Genomic DNA, 17,357 nt, shown 5'->3' on the forward strand with positions numbered 1-17,357 from the left:
TTAGTAATTATACAGGATACTAATGAGTTTTCTTCATTCAGAATCACCACATCAGCTCCATTTGTCCTGTAGACAGTTCTGCAGTCCATTGCGGGACTTCCATAATGATACTGTAAGGACCGTGCTAATCTGTTTCCCTGGTGGCATTCATGTGATCTTACCGCTTCTTCTTGACAATCTCCCTTTCTCTTTGTATATAGGTATTTCTGTTATCAGAACTGCCATTCTCCTCATCCCTTATTCTTAGTGTTAGGACAGCTGGCTTGTGAGGATCAGGATCCAAGTTGGTGAAGAATCCCATCAAGCAATTTCTGGGCAAAACCATGTCAGCTCAGACTGCACTGTACATAATCCAGGACAAAGACATGCAAAAATTGCCTGTCCTCCCTCCCTCCATCCCTTCATTTTGCCATATCTGACCCTAGTTCCTAGCCCCCCCCAAGTCACCATATATCACACTGCTGTCCGTCTTGGTGTACGGGTACGAGGATGGCTCTTTATTGTATTGTGACTGCTTCCTGGTGACCTAGGTGCCCTGCGCCTTTCCTGGGTCACCCTCCCTGTGAGGGTCCAGAAGTTCTGGCCTCTATAGTTGTGGTCTTCTGGCACACACTCCATGCTTTGTTTGTTTTGGGGCAGAATCTCACTGTGTATCCCAGCACACTCCGTTCTCATAATAAGCTGCTAAAACATGGAATTCCTCAGCTGTAGCTGCCAGGCAACTGGCCTCCCTTCTGCTTGGATCATGAGGATATGCCTCACCAAATCCTTCAGGCATTCTGAAGGACCTGAGATGGCCCACTCAAGAACCTCGCTTAACTGTTGGTGTCTCACTTTCTTCCTCAGAAACCCTGGGTATGCTTGACCACAGTTAAGCTCCCTCTCTGCCCTCACATCTTCCAGCCTAGTATTTGCTGACAGTAGAGGAATGTGGAGTTTTGAGAAGGAACATTTGGGATGTTAGTTAAGCAAGAATTCAGCAAGACCTTGTTTGATGTTTCCAAGGGGAGGCCCAGTAAGGAATAACTTGGTGAGCAGACAGCTGCTTGCTTGAGTGATTTTGATATCAAATGGCCATTTCCTCTTCAAGAGCCTCATGTTTGGGTGTAACAAATGGTGGTCTGAAATGACCTTCTCCCTGCGGTTCACAGAGGCTCACCAAGTCACAAGCAGTGTTCCCAGACAAGTTCACTGTTCCTTAATATTTCTCCATCACCCTTTGAACTTCCTGTTTTCCAAATCCCTTGAAAATATACCATCAATTTTAGAAATGAAATGTTGATAAGGAATACATGTTATGGAGGGGCCCATATACCCCAGAGTCATTGGGAGACAAGAAACATCAATGTCTTTCCTCCAACATGGACTGAGCCATGCTTTGGTGATCTGAGACGTGTTCTAGGGAGACAAGTTGACACTGCGTGTTTTCACTTCTGGCCAGAAAACTAACAGTGTGCATACTGTGTTTTATGACTTTTTTCCTTCCTGAGACTGTACGGATACTGTTTTAGCACTGCTAAAGGTTGGAAGCATTACACAGCAATGTGATGGGATGAAGGTCCCCTTGCTCCCACAGCACATGTCATTAATTACAGACTTCTGAAAGTTATAACCAGTACTCACTTGTGGCTTTGACCTTTCAGAATGGACTTTGATGATGAAGATGGTGAAGGTCCCAGTAAATTTTCAAGGTGAGTTTATTTTACCTTTCTTAAGCCAGTAGCCAGCAATCACATGACTGGCATGCACAAGCACTCAGTGCCTCTTGTCGTTGAGCAAACCATGGCCTATTCTTTGACCTTCTTGTGTGTGCCTTGTTTAGTGCCAGTATTTGGCCTAGTGACAGGAGGTTATTAGTAATTCTGCTATGTCCCAAGCCTGGCCTGGTGGTACATGCTTAAAGTCTCAGCAGGTAGGAGTGTGGAGCAGGAAGATGGCAAATTCAAGACAAACCTAAGCTGTATAGCAATATGCTGTCTTCAAAAGGCATAACAAAAGGAGGGGCATCTAAGTAACTAGTTCTTAATCCTGTTTGCTTTTAAGTTAAACAGTGTACACTAACTTTAATTGACTACTTTAAAAAATGTGTAGCCTGCTTGGGGTTGAATTCAACGTCCTCACAATGAAGGTACTGGTTGTGTGACAGCATTTTTAGCTGGCTCTGTGGGGCTGGCTGGGGTGTAGCCTGCCTTGAAGGAAAGCTCTCAGGTCACCATGATTTCTGATTTTTTCTGTTTGTTTTGTTTGAGGCCTTGTGGGACAGTTAGAAGTGTACAGAAGGAAGGTGTCATTCTCCTATCCTAACTATACTTCCCATCTGTACCGTCTTCTTCCAGCAGGGCTTGCCTTGATGCCTCCATTACTGCTTCTTGGTTATTGCTCTGGTCTGGCAGGTGATGGGTGTCTGCCAACTGTGTTCATACTCACATTGGGACTGATAGCCTTGCTTATTTGAAGCAGTTTTGAGAAGTGTGGTATCCACACAGCCCCCTGGGATGGCTGTCTACTTTTCTCCATGCAGGTCATTTTTGTTCTTTTTACCCATAACCAAAATGTGAATTAAGCAGTGCTCTCTACAAGCAGGAGGGATCCATGCCTTGTTCTGTCCAGGGAGTCCCAGAATCTTCAAGTCCACAGTAAATATCTCCTCACCCCATGAACTTTACCTTTGAGACCAGGCTCATCCGTCTATTTCCCAGCTTCTTCCTCAACTGAGCATGAGAGATACATTTTTAACCCATTAGTGACCTCAAGGTTTCCTGTCAAAACAACATGGATTATCTCTTCCTATGTGGATCGGACCCATGTTAGGTGTCCTGGCTTCTAAAGATGTATCTCAGTAGCAAGGAGTGCTTGGTCCCAGGAAAGGAGCTAACCTCAGAAATGCCCCCTCCCTGCTCTTCCAGAGCTTGCCCTTGCCACACACAGCCTTTCTGTAGACATTGAGCCCTCTATGTCAAAGTTCCCCTCAAGACTACATACCATAGCATGTTAACCTCAGGAAATAGTGTTGCTGGGTCTCAGGACAAAAAGAGGAAAAGAAACATGGAGTGACATTTGCTTGACATTGCATACCAGTGTCAGTGATGAAACAGCAGAGGTACACAGAGCTCATTGGGCCTGAGTGTGAGGAGGCAGTGACCCCATGCTGTGTAACACTCTGAACCTGCCAGTGAGTCACATGTTACACAGTCAAGTTCCAACCTTGGCTTCTCTCAACCACATCCTCTCCTCTGTGCCTTAAAAACAAGAGGGAGATGGAATGTACTTCCAACATGTGCTGTTACTTACAGGGCTGGATTCATGGGACCCCAGAGGCCACTGACTTCAATAGGCCATTTGAAATAATCCATGGCTGATGGACCTGTGGATACATCTGGGTTGCTCATAGTTGGGGAGACAAGCAAGTCCACTCCCTACATTCCCCTTAACCATCCGCGGAATGGTTAGATGTCCGCTGCCAGCCTTGATAAGGTACAATCTAAGGCCTCTCCCATTTCCTGCTCCCATGCTTGCAGTCAGCCCATCATAGCAATCCCAGCAGTCAAGGCCCTGAGAAGTGTGGGGACTGTGATGCAAGCCAGTCCCCATCCTTATTAGTTGATTCATAATCTGGGCAGATGCAACACCATGATCTCTGTCCCCTGATGTGAGTCTAGTGAGAATTCCCAGCTTTTTCTCAAGGAATGGAAATATAGAACTTGGCTTCCTTGCCTGAGGAAGCAGCCTTCACTTGCTGGTACTGGGCTTGACTTCTGTTCCCTCTTGAATTCCATTGTCAACTCACAGCAGACAGGGATGAACTCTCTGACTCTAGAAGACTGATCACACACCAAAGAAAAACACAGACCTCCCTCAAGGACACCAGGGCCTAGTGTCATCCATCCATCAAAGGGTCAGCATCCTGATAACATGGCCAGTCTAGAAGCCTGCACGCAAAGTGATGCCCAGGCCTTCTCACAACACTGGGCAACACAGAATGTCATCCTTCTAATGTCCCAGGATGTTTCTGTGCTGCATCTGGCATCAGTTGCCACCAGTGGGAAATGGCATCTCAGATATTATTTCAGTGTGTGGACAGCTGACGTTCCCATGCTGTCACCAAAAGTCAAAGTTAGACACAGTACTCTCCGTGTGCTTTATACTTGCAGGACCAGATCTTCTCAGACCCCTTTCCCCTGTGTCAGGTGAGGCAATGAGAGGCACTCAGGCTTGGCACATGATGACCAGGCTCCTCTCAGTCAGTCCTGCCTTCAGTGTCTTGGGTTCTGGGGTTCCTACATGTGTTCACTGAGACTTCTGTTTAGGGAGCCCTCTTCACCACATACTTTCATACCGTCCTGTAGGACCTTAACCTTTAGGTCACAAATGGATGACACGAGGTAACTGGGTCAGCATCTCCTGGTGGTCAGTGGGAGCCTTTGTGAAGTCCCTCCCTTTCTGTGTGTTAATCAGGATTTGTGATGCCCCACTACTCTGAGTAAACACAGGAGGCCCCTTTGCAGCAGAGCTGGAAAAGAAAGCAAGTCAACACACCTCCATCTTTGTCCTTGATTTCCCCGCTTGCCCCCTGAGGCCCAACAGAGGGGTCACCTCCTTTTGCTCTGTCCTTGCTGAAGAGCCCTTGACCCTTATCCTACATATATGGAGGCAGATTTGTTTACTACTCCTGCCTGGCTCCCAGCAATTATGGGTGCTCATAGACACCTTAGTCCCAGGCCTAACAGATGGATCCCATTGTTCCCTTCCCTTGGGGATAAGATAAACTTGGGGCAGTAGATAGGGTCTTGGGATGTGTCCTTCTCTTTTCACAGGATGGCACTCCTTCACCTCTGTATCCTTGAGGGCTTCAAAATGAAATCCTACACATCAATGCATACCAACTTGTTCTTCAGATCTTGTTGCTAGGCAACTGACAGTTCACAGTTCTTTTTAACATACTGCTAGTAGCTCAGGCTTATCTCATAAAATCTAAGATCATTGTATCATTTCCTGCACTGGTCAGTGAATGCGATTCTCAGCTTCCTTTAATTGTTCTCTTCCTTCACCTCAGCCCACGAATTGAATTTATCTATGGATCCATCAAGGAATCTCACAAAGACCATTCCCAGTGTTTATAGAGAAAATTAGTCCAGGGTAATAAGCTACCATTGGTTGCCACAGACACTACCCAAAAGCTTTGGGCTTAACTCTAGGTTTGGGGGTGACCACTGAAGGACTTTAAGTGACAGACTTACATTTAGAGAATTGTCAGTCTGGCTACAGTATAAGGTCTGAGATGGAGGGGGAGGAAAGATGGGAGGAGGCTTAGCCACATGGGGCAGGTGGTGTCAGCCACGGTGGGCAGTGAGCATGAGCATGGGGAAGGGAGGAGGGAGAGTCGAGAGGTTTTTGCAAGAGTTTTGGCACAGGCAGCAGTTTGTGGTGAAGGAGCCACGGTTCAGCATGGCCCAGAGATAAGTCAAAGTAGACACTGTGTTCTGATGATTCAGAGAGGTTCAGGTTGATTCGACTCCAGGTAGGGCAGGCGGATTCTCCTTGGGGGGTTGCTCTATACAGAGAGGAAAGCCTGTCTCACATGATTCCCCACGGGAACATGCAGGCAGGTGCTGTGACAGGAGCTCTGGGTCCCACCTAAATCATCTTCCCCCGGAAGTGCCTGAACTTCCTGTCTGACCTCCCCTTGCACTCTCAGAGTACCACCTTCTCAGGGAGGCCCTAGGAAGTGTGAGCCTGCGGGAGGAGTATGTACCTCCGGGAGCTCGCCCTGCCTTGGGTCTCGTGGATAAGTGTCCAGCTGAAGCATGTGGTCTGCACCACATGACCTGCTCTGTGCTTGTGGAAGGGGAGGAAAGGGACTCTGGTCTCTCCGTGGCGAGATTCTAGCCTGTGCTCAAGAGCTAGAAGTCCTCTGACCCAATTCCTGCCTGTATCACTTTCTCTGGCTTGTAGGTGTCCCACCTCAACCTCTTCTTATCTAGTTGGCCCTTTATTTCCCTACTCAGCCAACTCTGCCCATTTCTGCCTAGAGATGTAGACTTCCCTGAACACTGGAGGGTCTTTGCCTTGTACTTGAACATTGGTGCTTCACTGGCCAGTTTAGATCTTTACAGTTAACACCTGTGGGGTGGGGTTGGCCTCAAAAATTTGCTGGCTGGTCTTCACCTGTCTTTCTCCCCTCTCCTACAAGGCTCATCCACCTGTGAACTTCTCTAAAACGTCTGCTACAACTGATACTGTGCCTCAGTTTCCATTAGATTTCTTACTGTGGTCTGGCCTGCTCCCCAGCCTCCAAGTTCCTCAGCTTCCTCTTGCAGCAGGCCTGCCCTTCCTACAGGGATGTCTCTTCCTCTCTCAATGTGTTCTCCTGATCCTAAGCCTTCCTTTGACCCTCCACATGGACCCTCTTTCCAAAGCGCTGGTCCTCCTCCTGTTGCCACGTATGTCTAACTCTGTCTGCCATCCCCGACCTCTTCTAGTCCCTCCCCTTCTGTGTCTTTCTCTCTCCTGCCTTCTACCTTCCAAGGCCTTTCAGAGCATGTGATCAGATTCCACCTCTGGGTTCCGCTGTGCACAGTGCACCTTCCCACTTAATGCCCTTGCTCCTTGAAGATCATGTTGGGCTCTCTTTTTTCTCTGCCATCCTCTCCCCACTGGGAACTTGCTCAGGACTCCTTGAATGGAAGTTCTGCTCCAGAAGGCTCCCAGCAGGCCACCACAGGGACCACTGCTGTGTGCACACGCCGTGCACATCTCAGCACACACAGCACGAACACCATTTTACCATCAGGCCTGCTTGTCATGCTGTCCCACTTGCTGGAAGGATGGGGTGCGAAGCTGATGAATACATGCAGTGTGTGGAGCAGCCTTGCCTGGGGATCTTCTTTTCTTACTGTTAGTGTCACTTTCCTTCCCAGAGAAACCACAAAGTCCTCCATCCTGTAGCAGCAGACATGGGTGTATTTTTAGACACTGCTCCATCCCAGGGAACAGCTTTTTCTTAAGTGTGTTGAATGGGGCTGGCTGTTACTCTCTTTTGAGCCTAAAGGTAATAAATAATTCGAGACAGAAATATTCTCCCAGCCCTTCTGTTAGATTTTCATTTTCAGCCTGCCAGGGATGGAGTTAGGTAACTCCTTGCAGTGTTTTTTTAAATTGGTTATTGATTAATAAAGGGTCACACCTGTTCTGTTACTATGCTGCGGGAAATACACTGGATATAGAACAAAGGCACGTTCACAGCCTTATATAAAGTGAGTCTGCATCATCAGTGGCCTCCTTAGTGACACAAAGTGTAGTAAGGCTTGTGACAGTGTTGGATACTGCAAGCCCATTGTCAGAAGAGGGTATTGTTAAGGAGAAAGGAATTTGATACAACCCCTGCCAAACATCCCAGCCTGGCCTGGGCTGCCTTCAGCCAGATTAAAACACTTACATCAGCCTGTGGCTAGCTAAGCATTCAACACATCCCTGCCTTATAGTGGGATGTTGAGGTCTCATGTGATATATTGAATGCTGGATTGAGAGTGAAAGTAGCATGGCTGTGTGGGTATTTGTCATTATTGGGTGTTTTACATATTTTGAGGTACGGTGCTTACTGAATGGGTTATCACCACCGAAAAATTAAAGGAGCATGAGTTGGAGGCTATCTTATAGTGAGTGCTTCGTGCCACGAAGTACATAAATCACATATGCAAGCCGTCAGGAGCTATGTTTGTAGGTGTGAGCCCACACATTGATTTTTAAGATCACGCTTGTACACAGAAAGCCTGCTAGGATACATTGGCGTTCCATAGTCTCTGGTCTTAATTTTGCTTGTCTAGGAAAAATCCATAGGTATGTGGGTAATTAAGGAAGTGCAATACATATTTAAAGAAGGAGGTGACGGAGGTCCATGCTCCCCGCACATAGACAAGAGCTTACAGATGTGTCAGGGCTCGGCTTCAACACACAAGTACCAAAGCACTCAGCCATTATGAAGCAGGCTTAGGAGTTTGGCCATCTGTTGTTAACAGTGAGTTATTTTATCCCAATGTCTGCTGACCCCTGGTCTGATCCTTCTCTTTTTCCCTCCCCCTGACCTCTTGCTTTCTGGGAAGAGAGAACCACAGTGAGATTGAGCGGCGCAGGCGAAACAAGATGACTCAATATATTACGGAGCTCTCCGACATGGTTCCCACCTGCAGTGCACTGGCCCGGAAGCCAGACAAGCTCACCATACTGCGCATGGCGGTTTCACACATGAAGTCCATGAGGGGCACCGGAAACAAATCTACTGATGGTGCATACAAGCCTTCCTTCCTCACTGAGCAGGTGCCCCAGTGTTACTCTTCTGGTGTTGTGGCCAGTGGAAGTGTGTGTGTGTGTGGGGGGGAGTCTTAGGGTCACAAGCCTGAGACAAATTATGTGGGAACATGGAGGTCAGTATTGGGGAAGGGGTGAAGGCAAGAAATTTTGCTTCTATTCTTCAGCAAGAAGGACTCTTCAAGAGTGCCAGATCTCTCTATTTTCTGCTCTTTTATCTCCCACACACCTCAGTGAGGAGTGGTTAAAAAAACAGTGTGGTGAGCATGCTGACACAGGAAGATGGCATTGATACCATAATTCCTGTTTGTAAGGGTAGTGAGAAGGTAGTCATGCCATGAGAGTCAGCAAAGCAGTCATGGTGATGGCTACAGAGCCATACAGACAGCACTGGCAGGTGTTCATGGTCCTGGTGCAAGGCACATCCTTCTGTGCTGTTCATTTAGTTTAGCTAGCAAGACACTGCTCTCCGTCACTGTTTGAGCGGTGAAAAAGTCAAAGCTTGAATTTTGCATGGTCAGTTACTTAGAGAAGGGAACCGGAGACTGGTCTACTGGGGTTCCCTAAAGCCATGCTTTTATACCAGTGCTAACTGGGGAGAAGAAATACAAGAAATAACAAGGCAGCATTAGTAAGTGGATTTACCTGAGCCAGGTGGCTTGTGTTGCAAGTCCTTGTCCTTCATGTTGTGGTCACAGTGAACATCAGCTGATGCTTAAAGCTTTCGTTAGCTTGTCTAACTAAACATGAAGTTATGCCTTTCTGAGTTCCATAGCTTTCCTAAGAGAAATGAGCCGATGAATTTGGTAGAAAGAGGTGACATTACATAGTTGTCAGGAGTGTTAATTCGGAAGTGCCAAGTGTTCCATGTATGGAATCTTGAGTAATGCAATGTTTAACAAGACAGAAAGTTGCTCAAATGAAATTGAGCAGAAGTGACTGGGTTGCACCAGGGGCAGTGCTCAGGCAAAGGCTGTGAAGGAGGCACAGAATGAGCACAAAGGAAGTCAGTACACAGAGGGAGGGGTGGAGAAGGCATGAGAGGTCGCTAGTCATGCTGATCTGAGGGATCGTTAGTCACGCTGTGATCGTTAGGTCATTAGAACATCTGTCCGTGTTGTGACCAAAGGTTTAGAAGAATGAGGAAGATAAATCAATGCCATTTCCCTCTGTTTGGTGCAGGCACTTTACCTACACTGATGCCTTTTAAATGTTCCCAGGGTCACTTGACCTCTCATGTTGAGGATTTCCTGAAAAAGGGAGTGGCCATATTTGGTCTTATCGATGTAGAGCCTGGTGGCCCAAGTACAGGCTTCCACCCTCATTCCCATCTCTGTAAAAATGAAAACCATGCTAGCCCCCAGCTCTGTGGATGTCGTGAGGAAGGCCTCCCTGTTCGACTGGTTAGCATGGGGATGTTACTATAATGAAAGATGAATGGTGAGACATGACTTGCTGGAAACATTTAAGTAACGCTAACACTGGAGTCAACATGGCATCTTTTCTCTGAACCTATTTAACCCTTACAAAAAAGGACTCTAAGCAACTACAGGAGGTGGCAGAGAGAAGGCAAGCACACATTCACATGCCCTATAATGCCACTCTCTCCATCACATTTACAGAACCCTGTAAACACTTACTGTGTGGCAAACACCTCCTAAGCTTTGTACACCAGAAGCTCATGTAACCTTCAAAAGTTTCACTGCAAGTAAACTTTTTCAAATATCAGAAGCCAAAGCCATTAAATATCGTGCCAGAGCTGTAAAGCTAAGTAGAAGGGCATGGATGGAAGCTTTCTTAACTTCCAAACCCATACTGTCTGACTGGAGAAAAGAGGAGAGGCCAGTTATGAGTAACGAGTTCTCAGATGATGAAACTCAAGAGAGAGGATGGGGAGAGATGGGTGGGGGTGGCTCTGTCCTACCAGACCTTTGCAGTCCTTGCAAACTGGGTTAGAACATGCATGCATAAACAAAGCCACACAACCTCCTCCATCAACATGAGAAGATGTCTCTCCCTCCCCAGACATCTTATCCCAATTTTTTTTTAAAGAGGACCTTCCTGTTAGGAAGATTTTCCTGACGCTGAGAATGAAAATGCTGATGCTCTTAGAACTGCAGAAGCATCAAAGAGACACAGGAAGCAGAGTGTATATGGGAAATTGATAGAGTAAACTTTTGGTTGAAACATGGTTGCATGGTCAGCATCCACCTTGGTTTCCCAGGCTGAGTGTGTTTGAATTGTTCCCCAGCCAGTGCCTGCATACAAGCCACAAAGTTCCTAGGCCATGCCCCCAGAAGTTAAGGTCTTCTAGGGACTTGGGTCACTAGGAGGTTACTCTGACCAAATGTTCCATACTCTATCCTTCGATTCTTCTCAGCTGCCCCTGACTATTGGGTGGTAACCATTCCTTGTGGGATTGTATTTGAACTTTTGAGTCTGGGATGGGGAAATTGCTTGCTTACTGCTGACCCCAAAGAATGATTTTGTTCTTTGGGGCTTGGACAGTGTGCCAGACTGGTGACTGCAGACTCTAGTGTTTGTGGACATATAAGCTCACACCTCCTGCAAGCTGAGAGCCCAGGCATTTTATTTAGCTCGATGTGACAGGATATACATAGTTACCATTGATCTGCCTTTAGGTGTGGTTATCTCAGTTTAACAGAATTGATTATGACCCCCGGAGGTGATGACAGGGCTTCAGGAATAAGAGGAACAAGAGTGCAATGTCCCCACACAATGGGAAGACTTACAGTCTGTTTCTTTTTTCTCTTCTCTCCTTTTCATTCTCCTTTCTTCCTGCATTCAGGACCCTTTGTGCCACGAATTGGGTGCTGGGCCCTTCTGTGGTGTTATGACTGCAGTTTTAGTACATGAGGAAAGTACCTCATGAAACTGGCAACTCAGAACCCCCTCATCATGGGCACCTGTTCCGTCATTTCTCCATACTGGTAACCCCCCCCCAACCCCATTCATGCTCTCCAAGAAAAGACAGTGCATTTTAGGGATGGTGCAAGCTTTGTGTATTTCTCCAGAAAATAAGCTAACCAGGTGAAACGACATTCATCAACACAATCATTTGTACACCACAATGAACAGCTACCTAAAGGAAGTTGAGGTTGCTAATTGAGAGAAGATAATGGATCCGGATCCGTTAGTACACTTGCTGACCATGGCCTTTTCTCCCCAGGAGCTGAAACATCTCATCCTTGAAGCCGCTGATGGATTTCTGTTTGTGGTGGCAGCGGAGACAGGAAGAGTAATCTATGTGTCTGATTCAGTCACTCCTGTTCTGAACCAGCCACAGTCAGAGTGGTTTGGGAGCACTCTCTATGAACAGGTACACCCAGACGACGTGGAGAAGCTGAGAGAGCAGCTGTGCACTTCAGAAAACTCCATGACAGGTGAGCAAGTGTAGCTGTAGTGTATGTGTGGCCATTTGACCTTAACCCTTGTTCATCCTGCAAACACATTACATTCAATATCCTAAAGGTGAGGTGATACATTTTATTTAGTTTGTGTAAGGGCTTAATTCCCCTCCCCCTGGAATTTTTACTGTAATTTGTGCACGTGGCCAGTAGGAGGTGTTCTTGCTGCATTAGTGAGACCCATATGTTCTCTATATCAATATGATGCCCATCCCTTACACCCCAGGCCTGAGCCACTTGAAAGACAGTTCCTTATTGAGATGGTTAAGTAAGTCAGTTCTGCCACAACATAACAGACACTATTTCAAAATCACCTCTTTATACAAACACATGCAATGAGATCTGTAGACTTCACTGGGGGAAGTGGGTTGGAAGGAAAACACTCCATGGAAGATAAAAGTAAAAGTAAGAACCTACTGAAAATGCCAACATGGCTTCAGGTGAGAAATGGGAATTCATAAATATTAACAAGCACAGTGCTTGGCTGGGAAAATGGCTTTTGGTTGGGGAAACAGGTCTTAGGAGATGTTGTCACCTGTGTGTCCTCACAGAGTAGAAAGGACTGACACAGCCACAAGGGTTCCGCCCTCCTGACATCATACTCCAATCACCTTGGGGATTAGGATATCAACCTGTGAAGTTACAGTCAAGCTCTCAGGTCATTTCATCCAGGTCATGGTGTCAGCAAGTTTGTGTCCCTTGAGACCTCTCCTTAGTTTCCAGGTGCTTCCCTCTGGATCTTCCATGATCGTGTGTGTGTGTGTGTGTGTGTGTGTGTGTGCATTCCTGATACTTCCCCTACTCTTGAAGGACACCACTCATGTAGGCTGTCTTTACCTTAATTACCTCTTTAAAGGCCCTGCTCCTAAGGTTCTGGGAGTTAAGTCTTCAACCTATGAATTTTTGAGGGAGGGTCTCAATTCTACCCAGAATACTTAGAATCAAATCCAGTCTGGTGGAAGTTGTACCGTTTCTGAGGGACGGTAGTGTTTTCTTGGAGCTGGTGATTGTCGGATAGTGATCTAGCTTGGGGACAGTGTTTGTGTCTTGGCCGTCTTTGCATGCCTGTAAAAGAACAATGCCAGCTCAGACTCAGAAAGACACCTTGCTCCTTTGCTGAGCTGAAGTCTTACAATGCAGAATGTAAAGTTCAACCCTTGGGAACTTCGAGAGAGAAAAGACGTCAGCCAGGAAGTATTAGTTTTAAAGCTGAAGTCACCTTCTCTGGAAAGATATGGTTTTTTTTTCTTTTCCCCAGATTTTCTGTTTGGCCACAGGATGTGGCTTCTTCAAATCCTTCAGGAGACCCAGCTGAGGAAGATAACAGAGGAAGTGGTGGCCAAGGGCAGGGCAGGTTCAGGTCAAAAGTGTTGCTAACTGGCTCATCAGAGGCTCGTGGATATTTCTGTGTGAAATCATCATGCATCTGGCAGAGTAGAAATGGCCTTGGGGGTCTGTGAGCAATTGTCACAGTAGGCAGAACTGGTACAGTGTAGGTAGTCCTCCAAGATGCCAGAGGACTCCCAGGGAGCTTCAGACAGAGCTCTGAGCTCTCTTTCTGGCCAGGGTCCTCTTGAAAAGAACACGGGGTTGGAGATGTGGGCCCAGGATTTTTTTCTTGGAGCCACATACTGAAATGGGCTCTTCCAGGATACATACAAGACTGTTGATCTGGGGTTGTAGCTTGATAGAGTTCCTTGCAGCAGGGCTGCATGCTGATGGGCATGGGTCCACTATGCCCAGGACAGGCTAGAGGTTGATTACTGAACATCCAAAGTGTACACTTAATGTAAGTTTTTCATTAGAAACTCTTAAGGGTGACTTGATGCCTTTGGGACAAGGGTCTCAAATCCTTCTGTTCCTGGACCTCTGTAGTTTGAAGTCAGAAATAAGTAAACGTGGCCACTTGGGGGAATTAAGGTGATGGGTGCAGGGTCAGGGAGATAGGCAAAGTCTGCTGGGATAGAGGTGACTTACCTAGAATAGGCAAACTCCTCCACTAAGGGAGTCTTCCTCCCCTGATCCTCTCTTCCTGGAAAGAGCATGTCCCAGTGGTGTGGACCACTGCAGTGGTTTGTTTTTCTGTAAATGAGCACTGGACTCTAATGCTATTGACAGACAACAGTGGCACCCTCAGCTAGCAACAGCAATGTTGAACACAGACACAGTCACTGAGAGGGAGCTGGGAGACTCATTTTCACTCTGGTCTTTTCTTAGTGATCTTGGGAAGTTCCTTTCTTCTTTGATCTTTGTTCCCCTTATCCCAGCACAGAAGATTCCTAAGGCTCCTTTCATCTCTGATTTTATTCTTTGTTCTAAAGCTTCCAAATAGGATCGAATCCTATTTGGTTAGAAAATAGGTTAGAAAATTGTAGGAGGAGGGGTGGTAAAGGCTGGAGGAGTGACAAGGCAGGCCAGTGCCGTGCTGAAGTGCTGTTACTACCGTTCCAGAAGGTAGCAGTGGCCTTGTGGAGGAAGTAGGGGGTGTGTCCAATAACCTGTATCCAGGCACCAGTTACAGTGTTGATGGCCTCACCAGCTGGCTGTATATGCTGAATGTCAATGTGTTTTTTAAATAGACCTACTCATAAAACCAGGCTCTGTACTGACTGCTTGATAAAAACATGAATTGGGGCTTGCAGGAACCTAACCCTGAACTTCCATTAGGAGCAATGGTACAGTGTTTATTCACCTACTATCCACAGTAGCTTTATGAAGCATAACTATCAAATAATGTGAATTCATCCTTAGTCTTTTTCCCCAGCTCCAGCTTTTCTTTGTTTCATGTGGGGCTTTCAAGTGGCATCACACATTTATGTGTAGCTCCGGGCTTGGGGGCCTCTGGCTGTGCAGTACCTAGCATGCATAATGATTTCTGCCCAAGCCCCTGTGAGTGTTCTAGGCTTGCCTTTCTTAGCTCTGTTTAGATCCCTCTGCTCTGTCCTGCCCTGAACGGTCCTAAGGGCTAAGGAGTCTCAGAACCAGGTTTCCAGGCTAGCCTCTCCATCCACTTTGACTCATGCATTGAAGAGACTCTTCAGAGGAAGGAGGGATGCTGAGCAGTGAGTAGTGTTTAAAGTAATCCTGCTGAGGGACAGAGTGTTGCCCAGAACGAGGAGTGCCTTGTGGGGAAGGGGGCTATAGAAATAACCACCTCTGATTGATCTTCCAGTGATCTGAGTAGTCATTCTCAGTGGGGCCCGGGGTGAGGGGAGTGTGAAAAGGCCCAGGGCATTCCAGGTGACAACAGGCATCTCACTAAAACTGAATATACCCAAGCACCAGGTTCAGAAAGCAGGGGGCAGCAGAGACACCTTGGAGACATGGAGGAAGCCTGTCCTCTCAGTGTCTTTTGGTGGTTGAACTCTGGTAAACCTTGATCCTGGTGAGCAGAAGCAAGTGGTATTTTGACAGTGACCCCAGCACCTCACTGGGAGGAATGGCTTCGGTTCTCCAGCCTGAAAGATGATGTGGGAAAGGTTAACCTGTGGGCATTTCAAGAGGAAGTTCATTTGGGCCATGTCCCCTGCATTGCCCTGCTGTGCTTAGGGATCTGCAGGGTCCTCCTGCATTCAGGTGATTGGGTCAGCATCTTGGGTCAGTATAGGGAGTAACTTTGAGAAAGACTGCCCAGTAGTAGAAGTGGGTACAAAGAGTAAACTAACTTCCTCCTTCCTCCTTCCTCCTTCCTCCATCTCTCCCTCCATCTCTCCTTTCCTCTGCCCCTCCCTTTCTTTTTCAATGACCATTTATTCATTAATTCATGAGCACCTGACTTATACAGCTGTGGACAGGTCCTATGGGATGCATTCTCTCCGGCTCCTCACCTATAGACACTCCAAGCTTCTGTTTATGGATAAACCTCCATTTCCCAACTGTTGCAGCCTGGATTCTTTGTGTTAATTTGGGGAGAACCCAAGCCTGGTTGGTCCCCAAGGCTTCAGCTGGAAAGCCCCAGTGCATGAGTCACTCCCCCCAATCAGCTGTGATTAAGCTTTCATATCTCCCTTTGAGCTTTGCTGAAGTCCAAAGATGCTTTGAATCTTGCATCACAGCATTTGGCCAGGCTCCGGTCTGGGCACCGATAGCTGCTCGGAGAGCCCGCCACCAGGGAGCCATTTTCAGCCAGCTGTGCTCACAGCCTCTCATCAGGCATTTTCCATGAGAGCTTCAAGATGCCATATACACTCAAGAGCCTCCCTGCCTGTCTGGGAGAGAAGACACTTGTGGGACTCTGGATGCTTGTGACTTTCATTTTCTCATTCAACCCTAACAGTGAAATATTAATACCTATAATTAATCCACTTACATTTCCATGACATTCTTTACCCTCTGTAGAGAATAATCACACACTGCACACTAGCTTCAGTCACTTACAGAGAACTGGCAGATATACTTGCCCGGGGTTTGGCGAGGGGGCCTTGGTCTCTGAGACACCAAGGAAAGATGAGAAGCTTAGATTTTTCTGACCTCCTCTGCCTCATTGCAGTCCTGAGCATAGAGATTGATGCCAGTATCCCTGCAGCATCAGCAATCAGACCAGTACAGCAGTTTATCCCGGGCCGGTCATGGTAACATTGAAGGCTCAGGGGCACATGAGAGGTGCATAGTGTCAGAACCGTGGGACTAAAACAGACAGTCCGGGTGTCTCATCACCTTGTTCGAAGTGGTTCTCAACTCCAGCAATGGTTCTCATTGAACCATCTCTGTGAACATATTTTTTCTACCTACTGGAAACAAGTCTCAGCTTACCATAGTTCCATTAAATCAGAAACTAGGACGAAGTAGTTTGTCTGTCTACCCACATCCCCAGCCCTTGAGTTGCACACTGAACTTTGAGGCTTACCAACTTAGTGACACCATCTTGGAACTTTAGGTCAAATTCCTTAGGTTGGGTCTATCTTTATTCTTGACCTTGTCAGGTGCTTTGGCCTCTGTTTAAGTTCTGCCTTGGGAGGGTAGGAGATAGAAGATTTTGGGAAGTTTCTTATTAATTATGGTATGATTTGCCAAGAGTGTCCCATGGATCATCAGTACTGAATCTTCCAGGGGCTTCTGGAAACAGAGAATCTTTGCAGGCCTGCTGACCCCAGTCTGCATTTTCATAAGGCTCTTGCACAACAAAAGGGGAAGGGTATATTCTGGCTCATGGTTTCAGGGGTTCAGTCCATGGTTGGCTGGATCCATTGCTTTGAGACTGTCAGGTCGAATTTCATGTGACTGAGACTGCCCACCTTGGAGTGCTGGGAAGCAGAGAGAGAAAGAAGGAAAGGTGGTTGGGGGGGAGGGCAGGCAGCAGCCAGGGACAAGATATGTTTTTCCACAGCATTCTTGCAATGACTCACTTCCCCAATTAATCTTTACCTTCCATAGTTCCACACTCCACCCCTGATTATCTACTCAGATTTTTGAGCCATTAATAGATTAATCTATGAGGAGTCTTCACTGATGAAGAGTTCCTAAAATCCATTCATTCTGTAATTCCCTTATTTGAACAGTATTTATGCTGGACTAACAGCAATACATGAGGCTTTTGGGGGGGTGGGTAGGAGGGATGATACTTTATCTCCAAACCAGAGTAAGTTCCAAGAAACTTACATATGTGTATACACATAAAAGTTTAAA

The 17,357-nt window shown here is 46.8% G+C and overlaps 1 protein-coding gene across 1 annotated transcript in view; it reads left to right on the forward strand.

The window, feature by feature from the left end:
• The first annotated feature begins 7,489 nt into the window (after positions 1-7,489).
• Positions 7,490-17,357, forward strand: part of Arnt2 (aryl hydrocarbon receptor nuclear translocator 2) — a 96,865-nt gene continuing 86,997 nt past the window's right edge. The window contains exons 1-2 of the mRNA XM_035442410.1: positions 7,490-8,313; positions 11,495-11,708. Of these exons, the coding sequence (XP_035298301.1) occupies positions 8,140-8,313; positions 11,495-11,708 (388 nt within the window). The 5' untranslated portion in view covers positions 7,490-8,139. The remainder of the gene's footprint in view (positions 8,314-11,494; positions 11,709-17,357) is intronic.

The sequence above is a fragment of the Cricetulus griseus genome, chromosome 3 (genome assembly GCF_003668045.3).
Source record: "Cricetulus griseus strain 17A/GY chromosome 3, alternate assembly CriGri-PICRH-1.0, whole genome shotgun sequence".
In the NCBI taxonomy this organism is placed as follows: Eukaryota; Metazoa; Chordata; class Mammalia; order Rodentia; family Cricetidae; genus Cricetulus; species Cricetulus griseus.